The sequence below is a fragment of the Carassius gibelio genome, chromosome B25 (assembly GCF_023724105.1).
Source record: "Carassius gibelio isolate Cgi1373 ecotype wild population from Czech Republic chromosome B25, carGib1.2-hapl.c, whole genome shotgun sequence".
Lineage (NCBI taxonomy): Eukaryota > Metazoa > Chordata > Actinopteri > Cypriniformes > Cyprinidae > Carassius > Carassius gibelio.
The window spans coordinates 20,305,847-20,323,382 of record NC_068420.1 but is presented as its reverse complement, the minus strand read 5'-3'; the positions used below and the strand labels follow the sequence as shown (position 1 = coordinate 20,323,382).

Below are 17,536 nucleotides of genomic sequence, written 5' to 3'. Positions count from 1 at the left end.
GTGCTTCTGGAGTGATCCATTTCCTGTAGAAGAGAATGTGATGGAAAAATGAAAGTTGTAAGGCAACATTCATCTGGGAGCCCATACATCACTGTCTCAGCATTCAGTCCCTGTGTTCTTTCATCCGCGCGCGCCACGGTTCCTCCAGGCGCACCTTATTAACAAAACCAACGAAACGATAACTTCATATAAAACTGTCCGGTTCCGTTGTAACATGACACAGCTGACTGGCTCTCTTCTCGATATTCGGGGAGCCTGAGCTTCCCCTCGCTAATGTGAGAGGATGACAGATGCAGAGCTAACTCTAGCTTTGCTCCAGTCGAGACCCGCGTCACGCGCGTGAAGCGCTGGTGAGGGACAGCTGCTCTGGGTTTGGGTTTGGGTTTGAGAAGAGAAGCCCTCGTCTGAGACAGCTGTGACTCCTGAGGGGATGATTAATGAACGGATGGCTTCTATTAAAACATATCGAGTTTGACTGATTTGATAGCAATAATTGAATCTATTACTGCAAGCATTTCAATAAACGAAGCAAGATAAAAACTTACATAAAGTCCAACTTTTTTTATGCAGTAGCCTTGTGACTTGTCCTCAGAGATAAATACTGCTTGGGAAACTATATAGCTGTTATTTCATCGTGGATGTAGGCTATATAATGTGTAAAATATAGCCTTCGGGACAGTTCTGCTGTGTAACAATTTTAAAGCTGTTTTCTATAGTGGAAATGTTTGGTTAGTTTGATATGTCCGACTTCTTCAAATATATATTTGGTAGAGTAGCTAAGGTATGGCGTTCCATTTATTTTTTTTTTTTTTTTTTTTATCGTAATAATATAGAGTATAAATATTGGTATGTGTATTTTTGCAATACCTTTATATTTCTTTGTGGTTGTCTCGGAGTCACGTGCGCGCGCAGAAGTGGCTGGAGCGCGCGAGATGAAGGGCGGGATGAAAACAGCTCAAAACGAGCGAAGAACAGCTCAATGCACCTTTTGAGTGAGTTGAACATAACCAAACTGGAATAACAACACTGAGCTCAAGTGTTCTGCATTCAGTGAGGATTCTGAGGACTTGTGTTCTGTAATTATAAAGATGAAGGTTTTTTTCATGCTCGTTTTTACAAGCCAACTCTTCACATCTCAGGGGCAAGTAAGTTACTTTGAAACAGTATACATCAACATGAAGAGAAACTTTATTTTTGGGACTTTTACAAAGGATTTGTATTTGTTGTGTTGATAATTTAATTTAATTTTTTATTTATTTTTTTTGTTATTGGGCCTTTATCAAAGCAATATGTATTCATAAATAGTTTCATATTATATTATATTTTATGATGTAATATTGTATTGTATTGTATTATATTGTACAGGTGCCCCATGGTCTATGTAAAACATTTTTTTTTTTTTTAGCAATAATCTAATATTATTTAAAAATGTTATTATTATAAATAGGCCTGTTATTTATTTATTTATTTATTTCATTAGAATTTTAAATGAAATAATTAAACATTTTATTCTGGTTCTTCAAGGTCTATTGCTGAATAATTAAACATTTTATTCTAAAATAATACATTTACTTTCATAAAATAATGTTTTATTTCAGTCTTTTAAATTAAACGTGTGTGTGGTAAAATCAGTATTGTGCTGATATAATAATGTTTTTAGTAATTAAACGAATGCTCTGGTGAGCTCTCTTCATAAACATGCTTCACATTCGCAAAAAAACCTGTTCCAGCTCAGTCTGCAAATATGAAAGAGTTTTTCACGCTGAGAAACCGCTGTGGTGTTTGCCTTTGGTTTTAACACCAGGCTCTTATATGGCCCCGTCTCCAAAACACAGAGTAGATCTAGTCCAAGACGAGACCAGATTTGCAGTGGACGGTCCAAATGACAGAGCAGTTTAGCTCTAAAATAGCTTTGAACTTTGTTTGTAAGACTGGACAATAGAGTGGATTCTTCTGTAAAATGCACCTTCATGAAAACAATTAGAATTTCAGCTTAAAAAAGCATGTATTTAATTTTACTTATCACATTTTAAATCATTATTTATCTGATAATATTTTGTCTTACAGTATAAAGTGTCTGATAAAAAGTTCTACAGGTAATAATGTTAATAAAATAAAAGGTAGTGATTTATTTGTTCTCATGAGTGGTCATAGGAATGTATGCATGTGTTGTAACTGCTCAGGACTGTCCGAGTGGAGAGGAAGTGCTGAATGCTCTTCATCAGGTCCAAAAGCTCCTCTCTGTCCATGAGACGTCCTTCCTTCAGAGTCTACGGAGCCTGCGCAAGAAGCTCAGCCTTTTACAGAACAGCACAGTAAAACACAGCAAGCCCAACACAGACAAGGGCACAGGTCAGCACAGTCTGTGACACCCACGAGCAACCAGTTTATACTGACAAGAGCAAGACAATGAAGTGCACCGCGGCCATTCACACTCACCTTAAAGGAACAGTTCATCCCAAAATGAAGATTTGTTTAAAATGTACTCCAAGATGCCCATGAGTTAGTTTCTTCATCAGATTTGGAGAAATGTAGCATTCCATCACTTGGATGTTCATCAATGGATGCTCTGCAGTGAATGGGTGCCGTCAGAATGAACGTCCAAACAGCTGATAAAATCATCACAATAATCCACAAGTAATCCACACCACTCCAGTCCATCAGTTAAATGACTTGAAAAGCCAAAAGCTATGTGTTTGTAGGAAACAAATCCATCATTTGAGTGTTTTAATGTTAAACTGTTGCTTTTGGCACAAATATGACTCCATAATTCAAAATAATGCTTCCTCCAGCGAAAAAAGTCCATCTCCTGTTGTCTTCACATGTCAAAGTTCACCCACATATTAGTTTAAAGGCTTTTAACCGTTCTTGATCTGTGCTTATTTCTCCCCTGATTCAGTCCAGATGACGTTTTCTAACGGAGGAAACAATATTATAAATTGAGGACTCATATTTTCGCTGTAAGCAACGGTTTGAAATTAAAAATGTCATTATAATGAATTTTTCTCATCACAAACACAAGACATTAACTGATGGACTGGAGTGGTGTGGGTTACTTGTGGATTATTGTGTTGTTTTTATCAGATGTTTGGACTCTCATTCACGGCACCCATTCACTGCAGAGCATCCATTGCTGAGCAAGTGAGGAAATGCTACATTTCTTCAAATCGGATGAAGAAATATCTACACCTTTGATGGCCTCAGGTAGAGTCCATTTTCATTTTTGGGTGAGCTATACCTGAAAACCATGGTATAATGAGGATATAAATTAATCTTTAAATATATGTCAGTTTTAAAGGGGTCATATGATGCTTTTTTTTAAAGATCATTATTTTGTGTATTTGAGCATAACAGAAAATGCTAACATGCTTTAATGTTCAAAAAACACAATGCCGTACATTATTGTGAGTCCTCTATTCCCTGCCTGTTTCTTTTCCCAGTGTCAGACTGTCCTCCACCTGAAGCGCTGGCTAATGGGCGGATCCTCGGGACTGTGTTTAAGTTCGGTCACGAGGTCCACTTCCTGTGCAGCTCTGGGTTTCAGCTGACGGGGCCAGAGACCAGAGTCTGTCTGGACTCCCAGAACTGGAGCGGAGCTCAACCGTCCTGCAAGTGTATGAGGCTGATATCATCCTTTTAAACCTTTATTATCTGTGACAGGAGAAACTTTGACCTATCTGACCTGCACTAGACTCTGAAATCATTGTTTAGTTTGTGAGTTTGACATATGTTTAGACTTCAGTGACAGTAGACATATTTAATATGGCACAAAACATGGCTATTCTTTTATATATTTATTATTAAATGAGCAAAACCCAAAGTTAATTTCACATTCTCTATGTAGCAATTTATACCTCGTCAACAAATTTGTGTGTAAATAGTTCATAATATAATTTAGTATGTAAACTGTTGTATATATATATATATATATATAAACATTTTGAATTCATTGTCATTTCTAATAATTTACTCATCAAGAAATATAAGCTAAACCATCTTATATTCAAATCATTGATAAAACGAGCTGCATTCATATCACAGTTTTTATGAATTGCTAAAACTCATTTCAGAATCAGAACTCTACTCTATGTAGAACTGTATAGATAATTAAAAGCAATAATTAAAGATGTAGAATGAATTTCAGAATGAAAAGCCGGTTATGATTCATGTGTTAGGTGTTTAAGCTGGAGATGGCTTCTTGAAACCATCGCTCATTTTCTCAGAACCTTAAAAAAGTTTAGTAAAAAATGAAAAATGTGATCACATCATTAGAAACAAGTGTGAACAATTTTGAATCGCTGTGTGTAAACGGTGACAACTGTGCTTTAGTTGTGTTTTATTCTTCACTGACTAAAGTCTAAAGGGTCGAAGGTCATTGGATAAGCTTGTACTGTTTCCTGTCCTCTCAGTTGTGGACACTACTGTAAACAATGATGCATCCTCACCGTCTCATCCTGCTGCCTCCGTCTCCACCCATGTGAGAGCGTCCCGCTGCATTGAGTTTCTGGACTCCACCCACTGCACCTGTGAGCAGGGCTACAGCATCTCCAGCCACAACAGCACACTGTGCACAGGTGACACACACACACACACACACACACTCACGCACACACACACACACGCACACACACACACTCACTCACACACCAATGACAAAAGAGAATGTCAGCCAATGGTCAATTAAATGTATTTTTTAAAATGCTAAATTATTAAGTGTGATCATGTATGAAATGAGACCGAACAGAAATTAATGAATATAGCATGGTAGGTTTGATGCATGATTAATGAGTTTCATTTTTGAACAGATTTCCAATGCAAATGCCACTGTAGTTGTAGAACGACCCAAATGTGATTGAGCATTATGTGTGTGTGTGTGTGTGTGTGTTTCAGACATTGACGAATGCGAGCTCTTCCGTCTAACTCGTCCTGGCCGTCTGTGTCTGCACACCTGTGTGAATACGGCTGGAAGTTTCCACTGCGAGTGTCCCGCCGGTTACAGCCTGGGTCGTGATAGCAGGAGCTGCCACGGTCCGTTCATTATCAAACCTTTATCACCTGCTCGTCTGTCCGAGCTCTGTAGAATCATCTCAAACAAACAACAGAAGATCGGTTGTAAATCTTTCCTGTCAGCTTCCACAGGCACCTGCCTTTTAGGGCAACATCAACCTTCCTCTTTACTGATTGGATAATGAGGAACGCTCTTCAAAATAGTTGACCACCACAGTAGGCGAAAAATACAATTTTCCATGCAGCAGCATTTAGCAAATGTAGAGATTTCCTATGAAAAACTGCACCCATTCACTCACACACACACACACACAAAAAAAAGTGAAAAGTGGGTGCCTATGATGCTTTAAAATGCTGGTTTGGTAGCTGGTTCAATAGGATTTAGAAAAATTAGACTCTACAACATATGAACCAAAATAACTTACAATTTGCGCAAATTAAAGTGGATATACAAGGCCTTGGCACACCAAATCAACGTTTTGTCACTCAACATCTGTCAGCTCAGTTTTGTGTGGTGTGTTCTGCACGGTCATCGTTAGTCAGACCCCGGGACGACTGAGCTGGGATGTCGGTGACATCTTTGACGTTGTTTTGGTGCGTCACAGCCTTAAAAGTGATTAACCTAAATAACATTTGATTTTGAAAAACACGTCAAATTAATGTTCTTAACGTGTGCTTTCTGTAGACATTGACGAGTGTGCGAGGGCGACCCATAACTGCAGTAGTGAGCAGGTGTGCGTGAATACATTCGGAGGTCATCGCTGTGTGGATGTGGACTGCCCTCGCATCGGTAACGCCAACTACGTCAAAACCTCAGCGCTGTGAGTCACGCCACTGCACCACATCTGCTCTTAATCACTTGCATTAATGTCCATCTCAGAAAATTTCAAGTGCAGCAGGTAAACTCCTTAATCATGGGTAAAAAAAAAATGTTTTCTGCCAATTGATTTGAAGGCTACCATAAAGACAGAAACAATCTACATGTGAAGATAAACTCTTTTAGTTCTGCTAGCACAATGACAGATTTCGCAACACTGGTGTAGCTAAAAGTGTTTGCATTTATAAACATGTTTATAACGCAACAAAGCATTATTAACACCAGTCACTATCGTAGGGGTTGCTATCATGTACATTAGCATAAAATATCAGTTTATTTCAGCTAGCCCAATTTAATTCGCATTCTGACAGATTTCGAAACAATACCTTGTGAAATTAAGTCGTAATTAAAATGGTTATACTTGTTTAAGACACAACGTGGCTATGTTGCCTTCTTAGCATTGTCACAAGAGTCACTATTGTGAACATTAGCATAAAAATACTGATGCGTTAATGCAATAGTAGCTCCAAAACATGCTAAAGCCTAAAATATACTTAAGTTGACGCAAAAAGCTTAACGTATGAATACAGTCGAATACACAGCACATATTTTTACACATTTCTTTTCATTGTTTTTCTATGTAAACGTGTTAGACGGACATCTTTGGCCATTGCACAAGCATGTTTTTCACTGTATCATGAATGATACGCTGTCCTAAAAATTAGGCGCACTTAAGTTAAAAGTTCAACGTAAAAAATAAATAAATCTCCAGACCTGGAATGTCTCACATTTTTCAAAGCAAAAATGCATTTTGGGTGAATAGCCCCATTTGACTCCATTTAATGTGTGTCCAAACACCAGCGCTTGACATATGCACGCTAGAAAGTTTTAGTCTTTTTCAGTACGATTTCTTTTCATAAGTTATCACTTATAAAATGTCTTTGTACACTTTTAAACTTAGAGTTGCGTCACACACTAATGATGCACATACATGTTTTGCTTGAGTATGTACAATTAGAATATGCACTTAAAATGTGTCGCCCAAACATTCGGTTGACTGCGTAGATCATGTTTCTAGTCTACAACAAGGGGCTTTTCCTTTATATAGAGGTATAATTGACTCCAAAACCAAATTTCTGATTTACTGCTCTTCCAAGACATAATTTCAGGTTAATGTTTGGTCTGGCATTCCAGTGTCTCTCTCTGGTTTCTCTTCCACCCAGGCGATGCGACCGTAACCCTTGCATCCAAGGAGACAAAGCATGTTTCCAGGCCCCGGTCTTCATTAACTTCCACATCATGTCCGTGGTGTCCAATATGTCCACACCCACCGTCCTCTTCCGGTTGTCTGCGGCTCGCATCCTGGGCGACACGCTGCGCTTCGGCCTGCTGGGGACCCGGGGAGTCCAGCACTTCAGCGTCCAGCGCTCGGACCGACTGACGGGGGAGCTGGTGCTGGTGAACTCTCTTCAGGGTCCCGACGCTCTAGAGGTCGAGATAGAAATGAGCGAGATGGAAAGAAGGGTGCTGCTCGGGAGATACATCACCAAAGTCACTCTCTTTGTGTCACCGTATAACTTCTGAGAAGCAGAAGACAGACGATGGACTGATAATGGAAAATCATTTACAGGCGAGATATTGGGAAAAGGGCCTGTGGAGGAGAGATAGGGGCGCAATTATACGATTTCTGAGGTGCCAATTTATGCGGACAAAAGACAACTTTTTCATGTAAGGTTCCTCAGAATGAGGAAAAACCATTATTTTTTTTTTCCTTTCAGGCTAAAGTGTTTAAACGTGTTGTAGTTATTAACAGTATGACAGGTAATTCTCATTTAAAAGACATTCTGGGACAAATAAGGATTGTCAAAGACAAAGAAAGAAAGAAAATCTTTTAAAATGTAGTTTGAAATGTGTCAGCTTTTTTAAATGAAGCCCATTTTCAGGAAAATATTAAAATTTAATGACTTCCAAAATGTCATGTGGTGTAATTATCAAGTAAAAGGTAATACAATTCTTTATACTTTAAATGTGTATTTTTTTTTTTTCAAAAAGTTCTTTAAAAGAATTATTAAAACTGCTGTATGCAAGTGAATTTTTCCTTGAAATATCAGTTTCACAATCTTTCTGATGGAGCACTGACTTCTTGAAAGTTGAATGGTTATTGATTTCTGTTCTGGAACTGTAAATTCAGTCAGCGAGTACGAAATTTCCACAAAAGCATTGATTGTTTACGTCTGCAACAAATGCACTGCTGGGAGAAAAAGTTCTGAAAGCCATACTGAAAGAACGATGAATACCTCAAGAAGCATTAGTATTCTTTCTATATAATCTCACAACACAAAGCTGCCAAGTCCATTTTCCAGTGGAATTGGGCTCATTTTAACACTGTTGCCGCTGGATGTTTTTCATGTCTGCGGGTTGAAGCGACCACAATAGCGTAATATTGTGTCCCAACAATGCAAATTTTACCAGGCGAACCTCACAAATTATTTCTTTTTATTTTACCCCCTAGAATGCAATTTTTTTTTAACGAGGTGACCCCCTCGAAATGCTATTGGGCTAGTTTTCAGTATCATATGTGCGGTTTTAGTTGTGAAAACCTGGCAACCCTGCAACAAGGGCAGATGTGGCTCCACTGAAGTACAAACGGAAAAGAGAAATGTTAGTCGTACAAGATAACGGTGCAGAAACTCACAAAGGGAATGTGGCACCCCAGTGTCATTCTGCCCACATGAGACGATCCAAACCGCTCTACACTCTTGACCTTTACTTGTGTGAGGAGGCTCATAATAAAGACACTCGCACACAGACGGCAAAGATTTCCAAACCCCAAGAATTAAACAACAAAATACAGCAAATACAACCCATCAGATCAATTTAATCAACAACGGTCCAATTGAACTCGCACAGAACCAGACATGAGCAATTACAAAAGAAAAGTGCAGTTATTGTGTTATATCTGTTTAGTACACGATTTAATCAGATTCAAGGAAAAAAATATTTTCATATTAAAGTTGTGCACAGAAAGTAAATACAAAAACAGTTCATCATCTGATCATTTTTGTGTCATTTATCAGTTTGACAGACAGGAAGCAGTGGATGTGAGCAGATGGCACACATGTAGGGAGGTTTCCAGTGCTTGTTCAATTCATTCAGAAATAAAACACCACAGCCTTAACACCGCAATCTGATTCCAGAATTCATACAAAATACTTGCAGTTAATATAAAACATTCATAATGGTCCGGTCAGATAATCAAAAAACAAACAAGACAAAAATGAAACAATTTTGATTGGCTTGTTCAGACACTAATTAGATTTTTCTTGAGTATCTAGCCAAGCCAATCAAAATTATTATTATTATTTTTATTGTTATTATTTTATATATATATTTTTTTACCAAGTAACTAACAGATAGAATGAAAATTAATCAATAGTAATCAAAATTATTATACATTTCTTTATCTTGCCAAGCCAAACAAACAGGGTGTTTTGACTATTTTATCTTCCCATGGCAATGAAACAAAAATAATAACCGTTTATTTGATTGGCCACATATATTTATTAACCATATTTGATTGGATTGTTCAGATTCACAGACACACGCAGAAAAATAATGCCCAAGCCCAAGCATGTGATCTGATCTGAATAACAGTGTCGATTCTTGTTATTCAAGTTGAATGTATCCTTTCCGGTCCTTGCTGAAGGGTATAACCCATGGGTGACCAGGTTTTCTGCAGAGAAAAGAAAAATGGCAAAGTTAAGGCAGTGTTTGTTACCCACAATCCTCTATTAAAATGACACCGGTATATACACTACCAATGGTTTCCAACAGAATTATGACATGAATTTAGATTATTAAAGCACAGTTGGTTGCACAAATTAACTAGAACCAAAGTCCACTTTAATGTCATTTTTTACAAAAGCATACAAATATAACAATAATACAAAAGCCAAATTAATTTGAAAGGCAGAGATGCACAGGGACTGTAACATTACAGCTCTATTACGCTTTTAATAGTATTCTGTCACTTAAGAGAGTGAAAATTTAGTGTGGTTTCATGAATTAAAGTCAAATAGCAGCTTAGTCGAAAATAACTTGAGTCGATGAGAAAAACTCTTAATGCTTTTTAATGCGTCACGACTCGAAGCGAAACCCAAAAATAAAGGGCTGCAAAAGCAAACAGTTGGAATCTGTAGCGATTATGGACGGCACTGAACTTACAATGTTTTAAAAGAGATTGACCGTCTGTGAAGGAAGCTTATTTCATAAATATGTACGAAACACAGAGTGTTAATTAATCGGTTTAAATCCGATAATTAAATTAAAACCGATAACCTTAAACGGTCCATATGTCTGGAAACCCTGTGATAACGGTGTAATTAAATGACATCTACCATTTGGGTAAATCGTCAAAAACATGAATTCGGTTCACATATGACTCTGAATATAATAACAGATTGGTTTGTTAATATGGCACTATGAAAGCACCAATCAAACGACTCATTCAAAGCTCAGATGGGACGTGACCAAACCACAGCCGTCGGAAACTGCATCAATAACGTGTAAACAGCTTGACGTCTTAATGCGACCAGTGAATCAATACAGACTTGAAGTCCAGAATCAAGTCGCGCTTAGACTGGCGATAATTAGATCCTCACTGTCCATTTTCTAAACCATGTGGCTCAGTTCAGACCAATTCAAACGCATAGGGCGGTGACGTGTGAAACCTTCATAATGTAGAACCCCTTCCCTTAAAATCACCCGACCAAATGACAGAAAAGCCAACCCTTGCTGCAAAGAAAGATGGGTGAAAAGAACGTTCCCAGTGAAATAAAAAAACCAGCAGACAAAACAAATTCACTCACTCGGATGGGCAAAAATGCTCAGACACACACTCATTCATTCAATCCTTGTCAACATGCACATCTTCAGGAAATCAAAAGTCAAGCCTCCTGTAATTAAAACATCAGCAATAAATAAAAACATTGAGCTGGAAAGCAGAACCAAGTCTTTGTGGTATTAGTTGAAGAAAGCCGATCGGTGTCCGTCTGTCGCGCCGGGATGTCGGCATTTGAAAGCAGAAAGGATGCAGGCAGGTTTACTCAGAGAAGCAGGTGACGATGTAGAACAAGCAAAGTCAGAAAAAAAAGAGAAAAAAAAAAAGAGGAGTGCATAGCAATTAAAATTGGGTCCAAATGTGGCCATCGGTGGTACCACGAAAATGCACACACAGCATGAGTCTAAGCACCCATCAAGTTTTTGTTCCAACCCCAGTGTCCTTCCCCGGCCAGGACGGAGAATGGCGCGATGGGCTTTTGGGCCCGGCAGGGGGAGCTGAATGGCACCTCCCCTGCCCTGTACCTCCTCCCTACCTGTCCTTCACATCCTCCGTCACACTCTTGGTGATGTGGCCGCACAGCAGACCCATGAGGAACAGCAGGATCACGCACGTCGCCAACATGCTCAGGATGAAGCTCTTGGAAGGTGACGTTAAAACCTGCTCGGCCAGGTTCGAGAACCCTTCTGTTGGAGCCACCTATTGACAACAGAGAAACCGTGTGAACTTGTGCTCATGAAAACTTCATCACCAGCAACTCGCATTCAATGTTCCTTTCAAACTGCATTACTAAATCTAATTAAAAGGCAGGTGTGTGGTTTGGTTGGAAATTTTTATTTTATTTGTTATGCTGGTTGAAAGTCCCTTCACATCCCAGAAGCATCCAATCACATCCCTCAGTCTAACAGGCTTTGCACATGGAGTCTGAAATCCTCATCCGAAATTGTGATAAATAGGACCACGTTGTGTCAAAGTTTACACACTGCCACTGAAACTTTCATCCGTCATAAAAAAAAATTGGATCTGGTTCATTTTCTGCATTTTTTTTCACATCTGTACCAAGCATTTTGATAGGAAAGGAGGATGAATATATAAATATATATATATATATATATTAAAAAAATGCATACGAAAATTTTAGACTCTGTGTGCAAGGCTACGATATTCTGCCTTCCCTTTCAGTCAATGCATACCTCTACACACCCTGTTCATGCATGGGAAGATTTGCATAATGCCGCCCAAATGCTCACCCATTAAATATGTTACTTTGATTCTCGCAGTAGTTGTTGCTGCCATGTTGTGGATACGCTGTGTTTCATTGTGAAAGCGAAACAACTTTGTTTTGCTTTCCAAAAGAGAACGCAACTAGAAATTGGTGATTAAAGTTGTATTACAACACTGCTCCAGAACAGTTCAACCAAAATATTCAGAAGTGTTCAGCGCATTTTATGGAGGACAAGGACGGTTTCCTGAGAGAGTAGCCTACAATGGCAGTGTCTGTTTCCATAAAGTGGGGCAATTCCAACTTTTTAAGGACAGTCTGGCACTTCTGACTCAAAGTCTGTAAGTCCGTTTTCATATTTAAAGAATTTGACACTGATGATTCAAATGTGAGTTGCACAGTTTGTTGTTTGTTGCTTCTCCAATCAAAATGCAGACATGGTTTTATGTTTACCCATCGCGATACACAACACAACACATAAAAAGACTGTACAAGTCATTGTAATCAGTAATTATGTCCCCACCTGATGCAACAAATGCCTCGTTTATAATGGGTTTTATTGGTTTTGTCTCATCGCGCTGTGATTGATCACAGTATGGTAACACGAGTAACATGTCTGTCACATGTTTGCGCATGCGCCTCTCAGAAGTGATGAAAGCGGAAATGCAGTGGAGAGATCAAAACAAAACCACAGTCACTAATTAGAAGTTCAAAACGAGGACTTGTAAAGAACAATGTGAGAGGATTTCGATATAAGCCAAGAGGACACTGGTTTCCCTTTGCTAAAGTAAGGAAATGTAGATTCTTTTGCTCCTGTAAACAAATGTTGGTTTTCACGAGACTCGCCGGCGCATCCGCAGCACTGACCTTATACTGCTTCTGTGAGCGCAAGCTAGATTAAAGTGATTATTACGTTTTGAATATGGATTTTTTTCAATATTTCGCTAAAAGAGGACTTTATTCACCCCTGGAGCAGTGTGAGACACTTTTTTTTTATTTTTTAACGGAAGGGCGCTTTTTATTTCACTTCTTCTGTACTGATGCACTACAACAAACGTTAACTGGATGCCTCGAGGGTGAGTAAAACGCAGCCTAATTTTCATTTATGGGTGAGATAACCCTTTAACTCAAATCTGAGGTTTACGAAGCAATTGTGAACCTGCAGGAGAGTTGGAAAAGTGTTTTTTTTTTATCTTTTATGAGCAAATTATTTCATATTTATTTAATGAATATGCCTCATTGTTTAAAAAACGGTTCTTGTGCAATTTGAATGCATTGAATTAATGCAAGGTGTGGGTAATTGTTAGTAAAAACATGCTTGTATTAATTGTCAAGTATTTTTGTAAGATCTCTGTAAAATGCGTATACACCTATCCTTACGTAAACTTATACTGAATGTGAATTTAAAAAAACATTTATGAAAATTATCATATTAAATCAAATACAGAAACTTCTTGTAGCAAATGCAGCAAATTCTTCAGAAAACAATAAATCCAAATTTACTGATATCTTTTAAAATATTTCATGAATGAGCGTTTCCGCAAATTGTTCCAACTTGAATTGCGTGTAATAACATATTTGCATAACGCAGTATTTGCTTAATTTATTAGTAAGAATCACACTTATGTTATTGTCACTTGGGATTATATACAACAATTTTCATATGATTCATGTTTGTACATGCATTCTTACACAAACAATGAACAATTTCAAAATAAACTGTGAAACCATACTGTGCAAATACTCATAACACATAAAATGCAGAAAACTCTGTAAGATTAGTACAAAATACTTTTTTCTGCAAATTGTTTTTTTTAAACAAATTTGTTGAAACAAATTTATTAAGATCTGAAATGTGATTCTTCCTTCGAATTTAGCCAAAACAAGGTAACTCAGAAAGCAGCATAATATCGCTGTTTACTTTCATACACCTACATAACTACTTTTTTGAATCATCGCTCTAGTTTTATGGATCACAACTGAGGTTTTGGAAGAACAAGGAAGAAAACGCTGTTGAGCTTCTGAATGGGATTGGGTGAACGTTTACCTTAGCGGCGTAACTCCACATGTCAATGCGGTCCTGTAATCTCTTCTTACACTGCGGCTGGAGTCTCACACGCTTATCTTGGAGAGCCTCCATCAGACACGACACCTCTGCACAAGCACAGAGTACAGCAATCAATATCTAGTCTACAAAAATGGCATAAAATCCTTTCCAGAACTACTCACGTCTTCCTCGGCCCGGAGGGATCGCAGCACACTGGTACTTAATGTCCAGGGCGCATGCTGTCTGCAGAACTGGATCCACAAAGACGTCCTCCTTGTCCCCCTTCAGTATGTTGAGGACCTCCTACAGCGGGAACCAGCCAGTCAGAAGAGTTGTGAGAAACTGACCCATGCAGCTTCCCAGCGGCAATCGGCTCTTACCTTTTTGCAGCCTTCGTGGCTGATCTTCAGCAGGTTGAGTTTCAGACACTCCTCAACTTGACCCGTCTGCTCCTGCACAGCTGCTTCCTCCTCACAGAGTCGCACCATCTGGGATAGACAGCCATTATTGGACATTTGAGGCCAAAACATCCTGATGTACAGCATACTAAGACAGCGAATGTCACCTCATCAGTGCACTGGAGCTGCAGCTGCGGGTTGAGCCTGTAGTCCAGCGCGGACTCCTGCAGAATGACACTGATCTGGCCCTCGCAGTCCGGAGAGAGACGCTGGAGACACAAACACACGCTCTTATATGGAGTAAAGGTGCAGGCTCATGTGCATTCACAGTGATCAGGGTTACGGACCTGTTCTGCGTATTTGAGTTTGAGGCAGGAGATGACCTGCCCCTCCAGCTCGTTGTCGTCTTTAGCATTGTTCAGAATGTTCTGGCAGAACTTCGGGATGTCTGCTTTGCAAGCCTTCCTCAGCACAGGGTTCAGACGGTAGTCTTGAACCGAGGGAAGAGAATCAAACTTTAGTGATGGAACCAGGTTTTTGATTCATCAGGGAGTGTACATGAATAGGACACTTGCATCATTACTTTTTATAGAAATTATGGCACAGAAATAGAAATTGTTAAATCAAATGATGTCAACTCTCTTTCTAAAGCGGGGTGGGAAGACATTACGATTTCTAAATTTTTATATTCACACCTGTTATTGTAAGAAAAATGCTAATAATTCCCTTTAATTTATTGTAAATAAGTTTATTAATCACTACACACCAACATTTAGTCTCAAATTGGTTAGCTCTTGCTGAGAGAAACATCATTTAGGCAAAACCAATAACCCTATTTCAGAAATCGTACATCTTGAAAATCTCTGAAATTATTTCAGCTATATTGATGTAGCCATTATTAGTAGTAAAAAAAAAAAAGTTACTGGAAAACGTTTATTACTATGTTTTCAAACAGTATCAAGACATCTTATATTTTTGTAACAGAAATGAACAAACCAGCATTTCATCTCAAACTAGTTTGGCCATGCTGAGAGAACATGTAATTTAGGTCAAATTTATAATCCTGTCACTTGCAACTCTGTTACTCATTTCAGCAAAATTATTATTTTTATGTTGTATTATTTCATTTATATTTATTTAATGGATGTTAAGAAAGAGTAGATTTTTTTTTTTACTAGAAAATAATGCATGGATATATGCGCGTGTGTGTTAGGAATAGAATGCATGCGCACGTGTGTGTTAGGATGCATGCATGTTAGGATGCGTATGTGCATGCGCGTGTGCGTTAGGATGCATGCGCGCGTGTGTGTTAGGATGCATGCGCGTGTGTGTTAGGAATAGGATGCATGCGCGCGTGTGTGTTAGGATGCATGCATGTTAGGATGCATATGTGCATGCGCGTGTGCGTTAGGATGCATGCGCGTGTGTGTTAGGAATAGGATGCATGCGCGCGTGTGTGTTAGGATGCATGCATGTTAGGATGCGTATGTGCATGTGCGTGTGCGTTAGGATGCATGTGCGCGTATGTGTTAGGATGCATGTGCGCGTGTGCGTTAGGATGCATGCGCGCGTGTGTGTTAGGATGCATGCGCGCGTGTGTTAGGAATAGGATGCATGCGCGCGTGTGTGTTAGGATGCATGCATGTTAGGATGCGTATGTGCATGTGCGTGTGCGTTAGGATGCATGTGCACGTATGTGTTAGGATGCATGTGCGCGTGTGCGTTAGGATGCATGTGCGTGTATGCGTTAGATTGCATGTGCGCGTGTGCGTTAGGATGCATGTGCGTGTATGCGTTAGATTGCATGTGCGCGTGTGCTTTAGGATGCATGCATGTTAGGATGCGTATGTGCATGTGCGTGTGCGTTAGGATGCATGTGCGCGTATGTGTTAGGATGCATGTGCGTGTGTGCGTTAGGATGCATGTGCGTGTATGCGTTAGGTTGCATGCGCTTGTGTGTGTGTTAGGATGCATGCGCGTGTGTGTTAGGAATAGGATGCATGCGCGCGTGTGTGTTAGGATGCATGCATGTTAGGATGCGTATGTGCATGCGCGTGTGCGTTAGGATGCATGCGCGTGTGTGTTAGGAATAGGATGCATGCGCGCGTATGTGTTAGGATGCATGCATGTTAGGATGCGTATGTGCATGTGCGTGTGCGTTAGGATGCATGTGCGCGTATGTGTTAGGATACATGTGCGCGTGTGCGTTAGGATGCATGCGCGTGTGTGTTAGGAATAGGATGCATGCGCGCGTGTGTGTTAGGATGCATGCATGTTAGGATGCGTATGTGCATGTGCGTGTGCGTTAGGATGCATGTGCACGTATGTGTTAGGATGCATGTGCGCGTGTGCGTTAGGATGCATGTGCGTGTATGCGTTAGATTGCATGTGCGCGTGTGCGTTAGGATGCATGTGCGTGTATGCGTTAGATTGCATGTGCGCGTGTGCGTTAGGATGCATGCATGTTAGGATGCGTATGTGCATGTGCGTGTGCGTTAGGATGCATGTGCGCGTATGTGTTAGGATGCATGTGCGTGTGTGCGTTAGGATGCATGTGCGTGTATGCGTTAGGTTGCATGCGCTTGTGTGTGTGTTAGGATGCATGCGCGTGTGTGTGTTAGAATGCATGTGTGTGTGTGTTAGGAGGCATGCCAAGTGAAAGGGACGTGACATTCAGCCAAGTATGGTGACCCAAAGTGCACACACAGAGCAGTGAACACACACACACACACACACTGTGAGCACACACCCGGAGCAGTGGGCAGCCATTTATGCTGCGGCGCCCGGGGAGCAGTTGGGGGTTCAATGCCTTGCTCAAGCACCTAAGTCGTGGTATTGAGGGTGGAGAGAGAACTGTAAATGCACTCCCCTCACCCACAATTTCTGCCGGCCCTAGACTCACAACCCTTCTATTGCGAGTCCGACTCTGCAACCAATCCAGGGGTTTTTCTGCATTTATCTTTTTTTTGGCAGCTGTCAAAGCCTTTCATCGGTGAGTGATGTAGAATGACAGGGCACGTACGAGAGAGAGCCCCGGCTGAGCGCGCACTCACAGTCTTCAAACAACACGAGCACTTCTTGCTCTCTCTCTCCCTCGTGCATATTAATCAAAATCATTAAACACGATAGAAAAAGGGTGAAACACCAAAGTCTCACGCGCGCTCACAGTCTTCAAACTACACGAGCTTGCTCTCACTCTCTCTCG

The 17,536-nt window shown here is 40.0% G+C and overlaps 2 protein-coding genes across 2 annotated transcripts in view; one reads left to right on the top strand and one right to left on the bottom strand.

Annotated features, from left to right (window-relative positions):
* The first annotated feature begins 963 nt into the window (after positions 1 to 963).
* si:dkey-234i14.3 (fibulin-7-like) lies at positions 964 to 7,773 on the top strand. Its single transcript, XM_052596971.1, has 7 exons — positions 964 to 1,145; positions 2,184 to 2,361; positions 3,441 to 3,614; positions 4,410 to 4,574; positions 4,891 to 5,028; positions 5,693 to 5,828; positions 7,048 to 7,773. The coding sequence occupies exons 1-7, from the start codon at positions 1,089 to 1,091 to the stop codon at positions 7,406 to 7,408; spliced, it is 1,209 nt and encodes a 402-aa protein (XP_052452931.1). The 5' UTR covers positions 964 to 1,088; the 3' UTR covers positions 7,409 to 7,773.
* Positions 7,774 to 9,224: 1,451 nt separating this feature from the next.
* The window catches only part of LOC128013737 (Golgi apparatus protein 1-like), a 29,219-nt gene continuing 20,907 nt past the window's right edge, over positions 9,225 to 17,536 (bottom strand). The window contains exons 21-27 of the mRNA XM_052596927.1: positions 14,679 to 14,821; positions 14,499 to 14,600; positions 14,314 to 14,421; positions 14,116 to 14,236; positions 13,934 to 14,040; positions 11,200 to 11,363; positions 9,225 to 9,557 (exon numbers count right to left, since the gene is read on the bottom strand). Coding sequence (XP_052452887.1) covers positions 9,491 to 9,557; positions 11,200 to 11,363; positions 13,934 to 14,040; positions 14,116 to 14,236; positions 14,314 to 14,421; positions 14,499 to 14,600; positions 14,679 to 14,821 — 812 coding nt within the window. The 3' untranslated portion in view covers positions 9,225 to 9,490. The remainder of the gene's footprint in view (positions 9,558 to 11,199; positions 11,364 to 13,933; positions 14,041 to 14,115; positions 14,237 to 14,313; positions 14,422 to 14,498; positions 14,601 to 14,678; positions 14,822 to 17,536) is intronic.

Coding starts and splice junctions, on each gene's coding strand:
- si:dkey-234i14.3 (XM_052596971.1), top strand. CDS start 1,089: ATGAAGGTTTTTTTCATGCTCGTTTTTACAAGCCAACTCTTCACATCT. Junction 1,146..2,183: donor TCTTCACATCTCAGGGGCAA/GTAAGTTACTTT, acceptor GTAACTGCTCAG/GACTGTCCGAGTGGAGAGGA. Junction 5,829..7,047: donor TACGTCAAAACCTCAGCGCT/GTGAGTCACGCC, acceptor TCTTCCACCCAG/GCGATGCGACCGTAACCCTT.